General features: G+C 41.0%; 1 protein-coding gene across 4 annotated transcripts in view; it reads left to right on the plus strand.

The window, feature by feature from the left end:
• ACYP2 (acylphosphatase 2) overlaps positions 1 to 17545 on the plus strand; it is a 209442-nt gene that overhangs the window by 61362 nt on the left and 130535 nt on the right. For 2 of the 4 annotated variants that reach the window (XM_041755468.1, XM_041755469.1), the window contains 2 exons: positions 15040 to 15056; positions 16450 to 16559. In XM_041755468.1, the coding sequence (XP_041611402.1) occupies positions 15040 to 15056; positions 16450 to 16559 (127 nt within the window). Of the gene's footprint in view, positions 1 to 2208; positions 2677 to 15039; positions 15057 to 16449; positions 16560 to 17545 lie in introns of those variants that run through there. The other 2 variants (XM_041755466.1, XM_041755467.1) reach the window with 2 other exon arrangements.

Consider the following 17545-nt stretch of genomic DNA (forward strand, 5'->3'; position numbering starts at 1 on the left):
TGTGATGATGAATTAGAGATATGTAGGTGGGATCTCCTCAAAAGTCTCTGTTGGGGGTACAGAGACTATATTGTGTCTCCCTAGGTCACAGGTTATGGGGCTTGGTAATTTTTTAGACTCATATTATGCAGGCAGGATTTTCCTTTTCTGTGTATTACCTAAAACATTATCCTACATCACACACAAATGGTCTCAAAGGGTTCAAGAAATGGAATGATTTTGCTGGGTTTTAATTTCACCCAGCAGTAACACAAAGCCTAGTTATTTAAAGGCTATTGCTCAGGTCACACAATGAAAACTTTTCTTCTAATTGAATCGTGTATTGTATGTGAAGCACCTACTTAGATTTGTTTGCATGAGAAGCCAAAAAGTCATACCCTCAGTGTTGGTGGTGGTATATTGAAATTGGTGCAGCCTTTTGAAAAACCACTTGGCAATATGTATCAAGAATAATACACATTTATACAGTTTGGGTATTCTAACTTCTATCCTGAGCAATTAAAAAATATGGGAAGGAAGCTATGTGCATGACTCTTTTCTTCACAATATTTTTTTTTTATAGTAATGAAAAATTAGAAAAAACGGTGTGTAACAACTGGGAATATGTAAGCTTATGGTTATACTCAACAGAATATCATGAAATTAATAAAATATTAATTGGAAAGACTATAATATGGAAAAAGAAAGAATAAAGGTTAAGTTTATACTGATTTTAACTAATTAAAATATATGTATAAGAGAATACACAAATGATGAAGATTATGTTAAGGGTATAGATGATTTTGTCCTATTTAAAAAAATTTCTCTGTGCGTAGATGTTTGTATTACTTAATATTAAAGTATTAGCAACATTTGCTAAAAATTTTTAAAGTCTTAGAATCACATAGTATTGGCAATCCATGCCGAAACAGTACATAAAAATGTCTGTTTGCTAATGTTCTGTAGTTGGCAGACAGAAAATTTTTTAGCTAAGCAAATGTCAATTGTTGCTATAGCATTTCTAAAATTACAATAAAGCTACATAATACTTGGCAGGGTTACTCTTGGGTAAATGTGGAGAAAAATGTCAACGTCCACCTTATCAGCGATTAGATAGTGGCAGGATCTCAACCCAATTTGACTTTTACTTCTTGGGAGGCACAGTACTAGCAGGAAGACACTAAATAATTAGGATGAAATCTGGTAAGTATTTGCAACTAAACAGGATAGAGGAAGATCTGGGAGTAGGAGGAAATATCCAAGACCAAACTTTTTTTTTTTTTTTAAAGGTCAGCTTATGTTCAGAAAGCTGAATAATTCAAAGTGCCTTGACTATAGGTTACCTATGAACTATAGAATAGCCTATAGATGGGGATAAGCAGGTAATAAGAGGTTAGTGGAGGGTGAAGACCTTCAGTTTTATTCAAAATGCAACGCAGAGACTGGAGAGATGTCACTGAAAAGAATGATACTAAGATCTATGTGTATTCTAGAGTCTGCAGGGAACAAACTGGAAGGGAGGTAAGAAGAGGACACAAATTGCGAGGTCTCCGCAATAAATCAGGATCTTCATGACGTGACATTACCTGGATTAGCACTCCCAGGTTCTATTTTACTTTAAAACGTTTTAACCACGTTCTCATCCGAATCTTAGATGATTTTTGGTGTTCCCTAAGAGAGCTGGCACGTAATACTGAATCAGATTGCAGGGGATTATTTTAACTCCGTGGCCAGATGCAGAGAAATATGCAAAGGTACTGAAGCCAACAAATAGGTTGAGAAATGCAAATCCTCACAAGCAAAAAGACTTGGAATTCTGGAAGGCAGCAGATTATCATTATTTGTCCCCAGGTTCCTTGGAGTGATGCGTTGCTTTCCACTTGATCTTAGCCAAAAGGCCGAGAAGCCATGTGATGGGTCGCTTTATTTTATTTTATTTTTTGATGGGTCGCTTTAAAGGAAGACTTCAGGACAGCTCACCAAGGGCCTGAACCTCGTAGGCAACTGGGATATTGTCGAATTAAATAAAAGACCATTAAAAAAAAAAGAGCGATGGGAGTGAACAACAGACAAGACTTCCTTTCCTCCCCGTTTCCACTAGCACAGAACAGGGTAGATTTTTAAAGTTTCGTCCCAGAAAATAGCACCATCCGCCTGGGAGCCGGATTCAGGCCCCACAGAAAAGGCGGAGAGGACGCGGCTGAGAATCGGCTTAAGATCGCCCCAGACTCGCAGCCGCCGAAACGCGGAGTGAGGATTCGCTCGCAGGCCCAGGCCTCGCCCCGCGGCCCGCAGGGCTTTGGGTACCACGGTCCCGCCCGGTGAGGGGGCGACGGCAGCGGGTTTGCCAGCGCCCAGGGCTGCGCCGCGGGGCCGACCGCAGGGGGGAGCGCGCAGCCCGCGCCCTCCGGGGCCAGCCGGTCGGCCCCGCCGCGGGGGGGGGGGGGGGCTGCCAGCGCCCGCCGCGTCCCCCGCCGCCTCCGACGTGACCCCGGCGCGCTCGCGTCCCGGGCCGGTGACACGCGCGGGCCACGCCGAGAGGCCCCATGCGCGCCCGCCCTCCCCCGGCCGCAGCCGCCGCCGCCGCCGCCGCGTGCCGAGCCCCGCTCCGGCTCCTCCGCACAGGACTAGCCGCCGCCATGTCTGCCGCCAGGCCGCTCAAGTCCGTGGACTACGAGGTGTTCGGCAGAGTGCAGGGTAGGCGCCCGGCCCCGCAGCGGGCGACCCGGGACGCGTGACGGGGGCGCGGGGAGAGCGTCCGGGAGCGCCCCAGCCCCCAGCCCGCACCGCCGCGGCCCGGACTTCCGCTCGGCCGTGACACAGCAGCCGCGGGTGGGAAGGGAGCGCAGCGCGCCTGCGCGGGAGCGCGGGGGGGGAGGGGAGGGAGCGGCGTCCGCAGCGGGAGGGGCGGGCCCTGGAGGGGGCGGGGCCTGGAGGGGGCGGGGCCGGGACGGGGAAGCTGCGGGCGGAGGAAGCGAGGCCTCCGCCCTAGGGGTCCCCGTTTCGTGGCCCTGGAAGTCCTGCGCCCGACTTGAGTTTCAGAAAGGACCCCTGGGTGATGTCTGAGGGTCGCCCTCCCGGAGGGGACAGTTCTTTTTTCCGGCCCCATGTAGTTCTTAAAAGACCTAAGTTGGGGGATCCCTGGATGGCGCAGCGGTTTGGCGCCTGCCTTTGGCCCAGGGCGCGATCCTGGACCCCCGGGATCGAATCCCACGTCGGGCTCCCGGTGCATGGAGCCTGCTTCTCCCTCTGCCTGTGTCTCTGCCTCTCTCTCTCTCTCTATGTCTATCAAAAATAAGTTAAAAAAAAGACCTAAGTTATCTAATTTTTGTTTCATGATAACTTTAAGTTGCAAAGTATGTCATGTCTGGCTTGTTTTTACTGTTGTTATTTCTAAATGAAAATGTTAAATCCCTCTGAAGTTTTATGCAGTGGGATATAAATATCCTAGTGATTTAATATTCACTATTATTCATTTAAATTAAAGCTTTTTAACGTTGGGAGATTTTGCATCATACCTTTTTCTCTTTTGGTTTGATTTCTTTTTTTTTTTGTATATATTTTTTATTGGAGTTCTTTTTTTTTTAAAGATTTTATCTATTTAGTCATGATAGACATAGAGAGAGAGACACACACACAGACAGAGGGAGAAGCAGGCCTCATGCAGGGAGCCCGACGTGGGACTCGATCCTCAGACTCCAGGATCACGCCTTGGGCCAAAAGCAGGCACCGAACCACTGAGCCTCCCAGGAATCCCCAAGGAGTTCGATTTTTTGAGTCTGATTTCCATTCTACTTCCGCCACAGAATTTTATCCCGTTGTTATGTGTGAGAATTTCTTATTGATCACCCTATCAAGCTGTTTTTGCAGTCCATGTGGATAGTATGTATGTGGACACATACATACATATACATTTAGATAGATTTTGAAAAATTCTCTTTGACTGTAAAGCTCTATTTTTTTCTCCTTCTGGTTTGAGTTGCCACTGTCATTATTATTGGAACACAGTTCGTGAAAATAATAAAAATACGTTTAAAGACGTGATAAACATTATTCAACTTAAAAGGAAAATTTGTATTGGCGATTTATTTCTTGAGAAAGGTGGGGTGTTTATGGGACCTTGATTAAAGGAAGTGTGCTCTGGTTTGGTACTCTAGAGGTTTTTAGACTTTGGGGTGAGGTACAGGGTAAGCGTAGAGATGGGTAAGAGTATGCCTTTTGTAAACAGATGGGTTTTCCTTTCAAAGAATGGTTGTGAAAAAGGAGATAGGAAAGGAAAACCATTTCAGACCACAGGTGTTTTCTCAGGCCTGTGTCAGGAGAGAATACACGTGAATGTTGAAGATCTGGAAATTGATTTTCTTGAAATTATCCATGGCAGTAAGTGTTTGGGTATACCCAAGGATTTGGTATTCTGGATTGAAAACTGCCACAATAAGTCATTGGAAACACAGGACATAAAATATGAAAATGGTGGCAGAGACCACCTGACAAAATCTTGGGACCTTTGGACAGAAATGGCAGTAGGTAAGGAGTGTGTGTCTGTGCACGTCTGCGCGCGCACATGCATATGCACATGTGTGGCGTTTATGGGGTACATTCCATGTGCTGAACATCTTATTATGGTTTTCTTAATCCTCATCACAATTTTGTGAGGTCTCTGTCTTATTCCTGTTTCCACAATCAGAAAACAACTACAGAGAGGTTGGCTAACTTTGACAAGTCCTTAGTTGACAAATGGGATTTGATCCTGCATCTCTTAAATTTGAAAACCTGCACTTTTCCATTATGCAGTGTTTTTCTGTTAATACATAATGTATTTCTCTTGATTTTAACAATATATTTATACTTTTGTGCACATGGTGATTATTTGCTATATGACGATCAATTTTGGGTAGCATTACAAATGTAAGAAAGAAAAATGTACTGCATATGAACAATGGGATTTAAAAGATCGGCTTTAGGGCTAACTCCCATAGTTTGCAGTATATTAAATGGAAGAGTACATGCATACTATTCATTTATCAAGGCATCTAAGTAGTAGTATGTAAGACAATTTCACAATCACGTGTTTGCACACACATACAGTGACATTTGTGTCAAGCTCCGTACTCAATGTTTAACATGTGTTGTCTCATTTAATCCTCAACCCCGTGACCTCAATATTTTCCTCATTTAACAGGTGGAGAAATTGAGGCATAGAGAAGTAACTTTCCCAGGTTACACAGTGAGTTAAGTGGTGGCGCTGGGATTTGAACCTTAACACTTAACAGTCTGACACCAGAGCCCATGCTTTTCATCGTTACAATCTATCGATTCTCCTTTCAGTACTTTTCCACCTTTATTTGTCTTCTTCCTAACCTATGCACCAAACACATATATACACTGCTGCAGGACATTTGGACTCAGCCATGTGGACCATTCTAGATAACCCTGAGGATATTTGTAAGGTGCTTTTGGCTCCAGGGAAATTTGACCTGGTCCGTAAGCAATCAGACCTCCCTCTCTGTTGCTTGCTGACACTGCCACTATTTCTGTATCAGTATGTATCTCTGTCTCACAAAACTCACCATTTTCTCATGGATTACCTAAGAAATAAATACAAACTATTAGCCTCTTGTCTGAGTCATAATGATTATGTAGACATGATTGACAATGATAACAAATAAAATTTAGTTTTAATATAACATGGATAATAATTAGATGGAACATTGCAAATTTAACTTTTAAAAGTATGGAATAATAAAATCTTAGTGAAAACCGGCTTGCTAGAAATAATGGCTATGAAAATAAATTTACAATGGAAGTAGCTGTAGTTTTGTAGACTCACCTCATTTTCAGGGATTTCGGCAGTCTTGAGGAATACTTTGAGATTAGGTACTTCGTAGAAAGCTCCCCACTTGGGAATATTTAATGTGTACAAAACATAGATTGATAGATAAAATTGTCAGTAAAATATTTAAATGGAAAATATTCCCAGTGAAGATGGTTTCAGTGAAATAAACATGAACATGGAAGATATGGAAAATGATTTAATTGTCCTGATGGATAATTGGTCAATGAATTAACCTGGCTTGAAGGAGTTTATGACAGAAAATATTTTCCAACCAAAAACAAGGTTTGTTATATTTCTGTTTAGAATGTTTGAATTTAAGACATCCCTGGTGACAAAAGGCAGTCAGAACATTCTAGAGGCCAGGTACTACCTGCCTTATTCTCAGATACCCATGGCCTAATTTACAGATTGTATTCCAAGACTAGTTCATAACTTGGTTGTTTGAAATTCAGGAAAATACACTTATAGGAATGATATTACCAACAGTGGATTCACTTCTCAGGTGCCTCTGCAAAGTTTCCATATAGAGCCCTTGGTTGCTGTTGCTTTCCAAGGCTGCTTCTCTTCCTCTACCTTTAAAAAAAAAAAAAGTTTAATTTTAGAATAGTTTAAGGTTTATAGAAAAGTTGGAAGATGCTGTAGGGAATTCCTGTATACCTACATTCAGTTTCTTTAATTAACATCTTACACTAGTATGGTACATTTGTCACAACTGGTGAGCCAATACTGGTACATTATTATTAACTAGAGTCTATATTTTATTCAGATTTTTTTTTAGTTTTTATCTAAAGTCCTCTTTCTGTTCCAGGATTCATCTAGGATACCGCTTTACATTTAGTCGTCTGGTCTCCTTAGGCTTCTGTAAGCTGTGACAGTTTTGTAGACTCCCCTCATTTTCAGGGATTTCGGCAGTCTTGAATACTTTGAGATTAGGTACTTTGTAGAAAGCTCCCGACTTGGGATTTGTCTGGTATTTTTGTCACAATAAGACTGGGGTTATGGGTTATCGGGAGGAAGACCACAGAGAGAATGCCATTCCCTTTACACTATATCAAGGGTACGCACTATCCCTTGACTATCACTGTTGATGTTAACCTTCATCACCCGGCTGAGCTAGTGTTTGTCAGGTTTCTCCCCTGTGAAGTTACTCTCCCCCCTTTCCATCCTCTACATTTTAATTTCCATGTTCCCAAGAAGCTCCATGTGTTTCCCCCACCAATTTGTTACACTGGGGGCTTTGGGATAAGGGATAGGGGAGCAGGGGACTGACCTTCTGTGATTTTAGAGCAGTCATAGCCATGGCATGGCTTAAAATATTCCTATAAATCTTTAATTACAAAAGAGCTGGAATAATCTGAAAATTTGTTTTTTTTTTTTAATCTGAAAATTTGAAAGGGAAGTTGATTAAGCTGTGTATGGATGCTTTGATGCTTTACCAGCTCTCCAGCGAATACTAATGACAGTCATAGAAATGGATTGTGGCCATCTGTTGGTTTACCTGTGCTTTAGAAATTTAACAGTTTATTTTTGACGATATTAAGTCAGATTTAGAATAGGAGTAGCTTATTGGACTACAGACATAAATACTTTTCTTCTAAGATTGCTAAATCAGGATGAGTTATTAAATAGCTTTGTCAGACACCACATGATCTAAGTGTACACATTTTTTCTTATGTAGACGGGAAAAGCTGTGTTTTAGAGGTTGAAAATGTTAGTACCTAAAGTCCTGAAACATAAATATCGTTAATAAGCGAGGTCTGATTCCCTGGCTTATTTTTGTTCCTATAGCATTTCATTTCTAGTCCTGTTCTCTTTCTTGTTTTTACTTCTCGTTTAATCCATTCTGCTTTCAACTACAATTATTTGTGTACATATCCGTGCCTCTTACTAGACAAAAAGCGTAGTATTTTCAAGGTCAAGCTGATGGCTTGTTTTTATAGCCTCTGCAGCTGTGCTTCTGGTGGGGACTTCAAAAGTGTCTTCAATTAAATCGAAGTGCTTGGGGATAGTTGGCTTGGAGAAGAAACAGTAGTGTGACGGCTGTTTCAACAATTTGAAAGATGCCATGGTGTGTGGCTCCAGGGGACAGACTGTGTATGGAAGGTGAAAGGTTAAAGGAAGGTCTTTCTAAAAAATAAAGATGTTCCAGGGCTGCTGTGTATGGTAGTGACTGGATGACTTCCTGCATTCAAAATTGACACATGCAGTCAGATCCCAGATGAAGGGGTACATTATAATGTAAAAATTTGATTTTACATGAAAGGATGCTGTTTAAAATTCATCATGGTTTCTTTTCTTTTAAGATTTATTTATTTATTCATGAGAGACACAGAGAGAGAGAGGCAGAGGGAGAAGCAGGCTCCCTCCAGGGAGCCTGATGTGGGACTAGATCCCAGGACTCCAGGATCACGACCTGAGCCTAAGGTAGATGCTCAACCTCTGAGCCACCCAGGCGTCCCTCATCATGATTTCTTTAAACGTCACGGTTTCTTTGTGAATTTAAAGTAAGATTTGCTTTGTAAGTATAAACCTCAGAGGTTCTCGCTGACACATCTTTACACAGTTGAGGCCAATTGAGCCTCAGCTCAGCAACATATTGTGTTTGGAACCTTTCAGAACTGAAGGGGCTGATGTCTGTCCCAGTTTCCAGGGTGGTGTGTGTCTGGAAAAAACGTGCATTTGTCTTATCAGCTTCCCTTCTCTTTAACAAGTGAGGTGGAAGTGGTGCGGAGAGGCCATAAAAGCCCATAGAAGCATCTCTCCCAACACAGGCCCAATCCCAAGAAATGCTCTGTTCTAGCCAGGCCCGGTAAACTGCAGAAAATCCATCTCCACGTTTGCTTTTTTCTTTCTATACGGACCTTCCTCTCTTGCACAATGTGCTTCAAACTAGGGAAGAGGACTCTCAAGGATTCTGAGAAAATTTCTAGTGGATTATGGAGCTTTGAATGGGTAATTCTCGCACGGTTCACTGCCTCACAAAGTTAATGGGCTGGAGGTCCTGACCTGTCTTGATGCACATTCCTTGTAAGCCTTTAAAATAAGGGTTGTGGTGAAGGGGCCTAAGAAATAATGCCCCTCTCCATTATGTGAGCTATTGACAAGTAAGACAAAGAGGAAAGCAGAGTTTGGGGAACGTGGTATGAATCTGCAGGTAGGTGGACTTGATGATAGTCTCTGCTGCGGAACCAAACACACTCACCGGGGTACAGGCAGGGCTCCCCTAACAAGGGAGTGGGAAGATGTGATCCTGAGAGAAATTCGCTCCCAGAAGGAAGAAGAGGGAGCACCTGGGCTGTGCTTGCTTCTCCTTGTGAACTCACCAATTAGATAAATCACTGCAGGTCCCTGAGGAGGAGTAGGGACAGGGTACGGTGGCCAGGAGTGTCACACTAATGGCTATTCTTCCTCAAAGAAGGAACTGTCATGGAGGCAAAGAAGCTTTCTCCTCTAGAAATAGGTTGTAAAGTCCAGAGAGAGCTCAACCATTTGAGTTCTTCCAGATGACCTGTTCCCCCAGAGTGTTTTTGTTGTGGGATAATAGGAAAAGTCAGAGAGGTGGTATGGTGACCGAAGTGGGAGATTGCCTGCCCCCATTCTACAGATAGAGGCAGGAGGGCCTACACCACAGGCCTGTCTTCGGCTTTCCTTCTTTTTTGCCATTCATTCATTCATTTATTTATGGTGACATTTTAAAAATTGAGATATAATTCACATACTATTAAACTCGCTTGTTCATTTAAGTATTTTTTTTAATTAATTTTTATTGGTGTTCAATTCATTTAAGTATTTATTTAAGATTTTATTTATTTATTTGAGAGACACAGAGATAGCGACAGACATAGCGAGAGAGAGCACAAGTGGGGAGAGAGAAGGAAAAGTGGGCCCCCAGCTGAGCAAGGATCCTTTCATGGACTCAAGTCTCCATCCCAGGACCCCGAGATTGTGACCTGAGCCGAAGAGAGATGCTTAACCCACTGAGCCACCCAGGCACCCCTAACACCCTTTCAAAGTATTCAAAGCATACTAAATATACAGTGATTTTTTTCCAGTAGTTATGTTTTTTTACCCATCACCATTATCTAATTCCAGAACATTTCCACCACCCTAAAAAGAACCCCTCTGTCACAATTCCCTTTAGCAATCATTTCTCATTCCCTTCAGGGGGATCAGGGCTGAGGCCACTGCGATGTCCTTGGCCTTTTCCTCATGGTTTCAAGAAGGCTGCTCTAGCTCCGTCATGATATTTACCCTATGTGACATTCACCCTATATTCCACATATGAATACATGATATTCACCCTACAGATATACACCCTATATTCCGTTAATGAATGCATGATATTCACCCTTCAGGAAGAGGGAGGTTATAAGGATGAAACCACTGGCTGAGCCAGTCCTGTCAACAAGGTTTCTTGAAGCCCTCAACCAGTGATGTGGCTTACATCTTATGGGACGCTTTTCTTACAAGGAAGATGGGAAATCTAGAAAGGCATGTTGCTGCCCTAAGTAAAATCAGAGTCTTTTAGAAAGGTAAAAGGGAGAATGGATTTTGTGTAGGCAGCTAGCACTGTCTACCATCCATAATTTGTATATTAAAGAAATTTAACAGAGTAATTATTACATTCATTCCCAGGTAGTAGGACATAGTTCAGGAAATCTTTGATCTCCATGGTTGTCAACCTCAAAACATTAGATCTATAGCCAAGACAAGCTAAGTTTCTGTTAAATCCGTATTGAATCTTTTCATACCTGATTTATTTCAGTCTTAGGCTTTTCATCCCTCTGTCACTGCCTACAGTCATGGGCATCACTTCCGTTTTCTACCCAGTTTGTCAAGCTGTATGCACTTAGCCTAAAATTATATCTCTTAAATTTGAATGGTAGTCCTTTAGTTCTACTGTTTTAGGATTTGTTCAATAAATTTGTGTGTGCCCTTATCACTCATAATTATAAACAGAGCCACCAGATCCTGCTCCAGGCTTTTATCTCAAATCCTATAAGTTCTCTTAAGATGACCAATTTAACCTTTTTGTTTTTCCATTTCTTGTGGTTGTTCTGTCTTTATTTATAAAACATGCTGATATTAGTATTTCTGGTTTTGTCAACTTAGGCATGATCTAGTGGCTTCGTGCTATCCTTTATATTATATACTAAATATGTGTGTATACATGTACTGTTAACTTTAAAACTGCAGGTTATTTTACCAGCAAAAAAAGAGTTTATTTGGAAATAAAAGAATAAACAAGGTGGCACATAACCTTGGAAGAGTCGGGGCAACAAAGGAAAGGCATGCTTTTTTAAGGAGAAAAGGGGTATGTTGGGAAGGCTGTTATTATTATTTTTTAAATATTTTATTTACTTATTTGAGAGGGAGAGCATGTGAGCAGGGAGGAAGGGTAGAAGGAGAAGCAGACTCCTAGCTGAGCAGGGAGCCTGATGCGGGACTTAATCCAGGACCCCGAGATCATGACCTGATCTCAAGGCAGATGCTTGACTGACTAAGCCACCCGGGTGCCAAGGAAGGCTGTTGTGAATAAAAGGAAAATCCAGTAAACTGGACTCAAGTCTCCATCAAGACTTGGGGTAAACTGGGAATTCCGAGTATGATGGCTTCTCATTGGCTGAGCATTGTCAGGGTGAGGGGGACCAGGAGAGGCAGGGGGTGGAGGGAGGTAAGGAAAGCCTTTCTTCCTTAGGTTGGAGTAGTAGAGTAGGATCCATCTTCAAGGTCAAGCCGCTGTAAGATCATGTTCCTCACTTCCTGTTGGGTATGCAGTGGACTGAGTCATAGGGTGTGAGAGCTCCTCCTGCTGAAACCTCCTGACTCCGTTTTAGTAAAATTTCCCATTACTAATTTTTATGACACTGTGTATTATCATTTACGTAAAGTTCTGCTAGAATCAACATAGAATTCTTGAGATTCCTTCTAGCTCTGGAATGCAATAAATTTATTATCACTTTGAATGAGACTTAAAGTCTAATCAATATACTTATATGTATATTTGCAATATTAGTAATGAATTATTGCAGAAGAGTTAAATAGTTCACTTAAATATTTATCAGCCGGTTTATCTTTCATTCATTATTCAACAGCTATGTGCCAAGCTCTTATCTAGGTGCCAGGAACATGTGTTGAACAAGACAGAAAAAAATCATGCCCTAATGGAACTTATAGGGAAGACAGGAAATTTTAGAAAGTAAACAAATAGATACCTTGTAATGTCACATGGTAATCAGTACTTTGCATATATAGGAAACATATGGGATCATTGCTGTTTTAGATGAATTGGTCAGGGGACATGTTGTTACAGGATTTCTTTTCCTTTAGTGCCTATGGTTCTTGGTCATGCCACTTTGAAGAATGTAGAGGTAGACCAGAGGAAGAGTGGTGGGCAGCCGAGCAAAGCTTAGGGAGCGAGACTAAAACAAAACTTACCTAGTGATAGTATAGAGCTCCTGAAGAGGGAGAGGACCCGAGAGGGTTGCCAGCAGAGTTTCTAAGTCTAGGGCTTAGAGTTTATAGGCCTGTGGGCAGGCTGTTTTAATCTGATTAACCTATGCGCCTGTCACCCAATCAAGTTTTTGTCATCTACCTATCACATGGGAAGGGGTGGAGGGCTCCTTCCAGGGTAGTGTAAAATCCTTTTAAGGGTGGTTTCCTCTTAGGGTGGGCCCCCTTGTCCCTGACTGACTTTCTGCCAACTATCCATCATCAGTATTTCTAAGGAGATGACATTGTATAGAGACATGAATAATGAAATGGAGTTAGCAGTGTGAGAAGAAGGGGGAAGAACATTTCAGGCAGAGAGAATAGTACAGGCAAAGGCTGTGAGACAGGAATATGCTTGGCATGTTGAAGAGCACGAAGCAGGCAAATTTGGCGAAATGGAGCAAGCAAAGAGGGCAGTCCTAAAATAGGAGGTAGACTCATCAGGCGGGGTCCAAAGGCTGTGGCAAGTAGGATACCTTTTGGGTGCAATGGCCGGCCAGTGGAGGGTTTTAGGCTGGGGAAGAAGAAAGTGATAGGACATTTACTTAAGAAAGGAATATCATCTTCGGTGTTTTATAGAGAGTAGACTGCAGAAGGGCAGAGCTAGAAGCAGGAAGGCTAGTTAAGGAAGCTGTTGAGAGTTCATGATAATTTGGACTAGGGCATAAAAACAGTATTACCCATTTTTCTAGAGATAGTTGAAACAGAATCAACTTCTTTTTTCTTTTAAGTCTTAAATGAAGTTTGGGGCATTACTCATTTTTCTAGAGATAGTTGAAACAGAATCAACTTTTTTTTTTTTCTTTTCTTTTAAGTCTTAAATGAAGTTTGGGGCTAGAAATAATTTGTAAAGTGAGTGTAGTGACATGGTTCTGAATATGTAACTAAGTGGCAAATAAGTGACCGGTTGCCTGGGCTGCTCCAGCACCAGGTCTAAGGAGGGCACAGGGGAGGGGTTTTTGCTTTTTCATTGTCTGCAGCTCCTCTCCTGTAGTGCTGCCGACTTGTAAAATAGGTGAGGGAACGTGATTTATTGCCAACATGATTGGAACGACGTCAACCGGAAATGCATCAGATCTGAGATACCCTACGGACCTTTCCCTTTATGTTGCAATTCTTGATGGGAAATCAAGATCCTTTGCAGACCTTTCCCAGGCCTTCCATTAAGGTAACGCCACCCACTGGTTCTACACTTCAGTGGGCGTGGGAGCCACCTGGAGAGCCTGCGGAGACCAGATTCCAGGACTTCACCTGCAGTTTTTCCTCCGTAGGCCTGGGGTAGGGCCTGAGGATAAGATGAGCTGAGACCCCAGCTCTGTTGGCGCTGCCAGGCATTGGGCTACTCGTTGAATAGGAAAGAGCTGGACCAGATGTTTCCAGTTTCTGTTTACTTCAGTTGCCTGGCCTGCTTTTCCTAATGCTGACATCATAGGGGGCTGCTGGCAGTTGAGGACCTCAGGGGAATGGGCACAGCTCATCCCAGGCCCAAGCCGTCCACCTTCCTGGCCAGCGTCCTCTGGGATCCTCTCAAGCTTGCAAATAAAAGGCTGCACACTTCACAGACCTGCCTGTGTTCTCTCCTGTTCTGTCCCTCTCTCCTCCATGGTCGGCCTTAGCTGAAGTTGCTCTGTGGTTTTCCTTCCAGTCCCTTGCATATCTACAAGCTGCTCTTTCCTTCCATCTGTGTAACAAATTGCCTTTCTGACTCCCCTTGAGATCAATGCTTGCCACTCATCGTTTCTCCTCCTTTTACATGTATCTTTTAAAATATTTTTATAGCCCTATAAAAATTCCATTTGTGATATATCCTGTCTTTATCGCCTTACTCCTCTTTCTCTTCATATTCGTTTGATACCACAATATGCTTATCATCAGGAAACAGTTGACACCCCCTGTTATTACGGATCTGCTTACACGATGCACAACATTATCTAAGCCATCGATCCTTCTGGATCTTTTTAAGTAGGCTCCACTGTTGTATGGATAGGCTCCATCTTTTGACCTCTTTGGATATTGGTTTGATCTATCACTTACGATTTCCCAATGTATTTAAACTTTTCTTTTTCAGTTGATGTGTAATTTAAGTTCAGTAACATTCACACTTTTTAGTGTACAGTTTAATGAGTTTTGAAAAACACATATAGTCATGTAGCAACCACCGCAGTTGAGATGCAGGGCAGTGCCTTCACTCCAGTAAGCTTTCTCTTGCCTCTCTACAGCATTCCTTCCCCCAGCCCTTGGCAACTGCTGATTTGTTTCCTGTCCCCATAGTTTGGGTTTTTCCAGAATATGGAATTAAAATAAAAACAGAAATGTTTTAAAAAAAAAAAACAGAAATGTTTTATTGCATTCAAATTTGAATTTAGTCCTTGCATTTAAAGAAGGAATTCTAAAAGCTGAGGATGGGTAAATTGTATGTCAAATATACTTAACTGTCCTTGGTAATAAGTATTTTGTTTTATTTATCCTTTTGAAAAAGAATGAATATGCAGTGTGGCTTTTCGTGATTCTTTGGTTTCAGAATATTACTAGTTTTCTGCAAAAATAGCCTTCCTTTTCTGTTTTTATTTTAAAAGAAAATAATTTAAAAAACACTTTCTGAGTATGTACAGATATGAAAATTTTTGTTCATTTCATTTACTTACTATTTAATAAAGTAAATGAAAGGTCAGGAAATAAATGTTTTTAAAGGCAGACAAACTGACATTTCTTTTTATTTCTTTTTTATACAGGTGTTTGCTTCAGAATGGTAAGTAAATTTTTTGCTATTTTTCCTATTTATTATTTCTATTTACAGAGATAGAGCAGTTTTCTATTTAGTGCTAGTCTACTGCTTATTTTCTATCCTTGACAGTAAATGAACTATTTGTATTTCTTCCAAATTACTGCTTGAGAATTTTTTTTATTAATGTTGTCTTTTAAAAGTAGTCTATCAAAAACGCTACAGCCTGCCTAGTTTGTAGTTAATGTTTTGTATGAATTTCAAAAGTACCTCTACTGGGATAATCAAATTAAACATTCTGGTTAGGTACGCTGAATATAAAATATGGGATCTGCCCCTTGTTCTGGTTGGAAGAAAACTGCCAGGCAAATGTCTATATCTTGAATTGCACAATGAAAAATGCTCATGTTGCATAAGGATGTGGTTCTCAGAAAAAAAAAAAAAAAAAGGATGTGGTTCTCAGATTTTTAGAAGTTGAGACTCCTTATTGATTTTAACATTTTAATTTTGTTAATATACTCCTTTCCTGAAAGTAAAACGTCCACGTATTTTTCACAGACTGTCTGAGCTGACAGTCACTAGATTAGCTCTCTGTTCCTAAACTCCAAGGATTTAGGATGTTCCCAACCATTAAAGTCTCCTCATTTTGAGATAGTCCCCTGCCTCACAGTTCAGATTGTCTCCTTTTTCGTTATTATTTTCAGAGCTAGCTCCTACAAAAATCCTAGATATAACCATCTCTGTTTAGTTGGGGCTATAGAACGTATAGATTCTTGGTCACTCTGACCTCCAAGACCCTGTTTTTAAAAAGTTCCAGTAGACAGGATCCACAAGAATTTAGTATGATGTAGTTAAAATAGTTCAAAATCAAAATGTTGCTAGGTTTTTATTTGTCATTAGCATAATGGAATTTGGAACTGAGAAGAAAAATTTAAAAAAACTGTAAAGAGTAATAGGAGAACTAAACTTCCCTATAGACAATTATAACATTTATGTGGCAAGTCCACAGCCAATGGAAGACATCAGAATCTTTTAATTGAATACTGTATATTGGTCATAACTCGATATTTTCCCTCAGTGATTGAAAATCTTGGAGTGATCATCATTTGGAACCCAGACAATGTAATTCAGTGTTAGCAGGTATAGGAACAATGCAACTGAGTTTTATGGATCCCAGAACACATTATGGAATCTGTTTTCTGAAGTAATTCCCACTAACCATTTATTTTCTCATAACGTGCTTATCTTTGAGGAAAGTAGAATTTAATAAAAAATACCATTTAAGTGGAGGTTCTTGTAAACAGAGGTATGATTATAGGTCAGCTACATAATTTTCAGCATAGACTGTAGGAAAAAATTATTATCAGTTACATTTTTTTTGATGCTGGACTTTGTTTCACTTATTTTCTCCTAAAACCAGTACACGGAAGACGAGGCTAAGAAAATAGGAGTGGTTGGCTGGGTGAAGAATACCAGCAAAGGCACTGTGACAGGCCAAGTGCAAGGCCCGGAAGAGAAAGTCAATTCCATGTAAGTAGCAAGACTAATAATGCACTCATGTGATTAATGAACTTATTTTAATATTTCACTGGACCAAAGAATAGTATCGATGGAACAAATTCAGTTTGTAGATTATAACTAAACCAATGTGCTCTTAGGCATACCAGGAAGGAAATCCTCAGAGATGGGAATGGAATTTGTACATTTAGGATGGATTTCCCACTTGGGCAGGCCTTCCAAAAGAGCAGTGGCATCAGTTTCCAATCTATTTGAATTGTGTTTGTCTCTTCTTATGTGGAGGAAACATCTGGGCTCACATATCTTTCATCCAAAGTGGTTGTGAAAAAGCATAGTGCCTTTGGATGGTTCTTGAAATTCTTTTAATTAATTAATTTTTTAGAGAGAGAGCATTGGGAGCATGTGCGAGCAGGGGGAGGGAGGGGAAGGTACGGAGGGAGAGGGAGAGAGGGAATCTCAAGGAGGCTCCACACCCAGTGTGGGGTGCAGCTCAACCTCACAATCTTGAGACTGTGACCTGAGCTGAAATCAAGAGTCTGACACTTAACCTACTGAGCCACCCAGGTGCCCTTGGTTCTTGAAGTTCCTAAGGTTGACTTCAAGGCAAAAATGCTGTCCTATTCTTTTTATAAAGTATCTTATTTATTTAATTTTATTTTATTTTTACTGTCAATGAAAGTGTGTTTTATGAGTTGTGTGGTTACCAAAACGAGTCCTTGCATTCCAAAGGAGACCAGGTTCAGTAGTAAGGAAAGTAGTGCCCTGTCATATTCAAAGACCTTATCTTTTCAGTTTCATATTCCATTGCTTTTGTAGCATTTTTTAAAATAAAAAATAGCTAATATTTGTTGAGTATTTGCAGCATTAGGCAATATGGTACGCATTTCACATAGTTTATCTCATTTAATCTTCACAACATCTTATGGCATAGGCCCTAAGTCATACCCAATTCATTTTAACTCATTTTATTTTATTGTTTGCAATTTATCTTTGTTTTC

Source organism: Vulpes lagopus, chromosome 5, assembly GCF_018345385.1.
Source record: "Vulpes lagopus strain Blue_001 chromosome 5, ASM1834538v1, whole genome shotgun sequence".
In the NCBI taxonomy this organism is placed as follows: Eukaryota; Metazoa; Chordata; class Mammalia; order Carnivora; family Canidae; genus Vulpes; species Vulpes lagopus.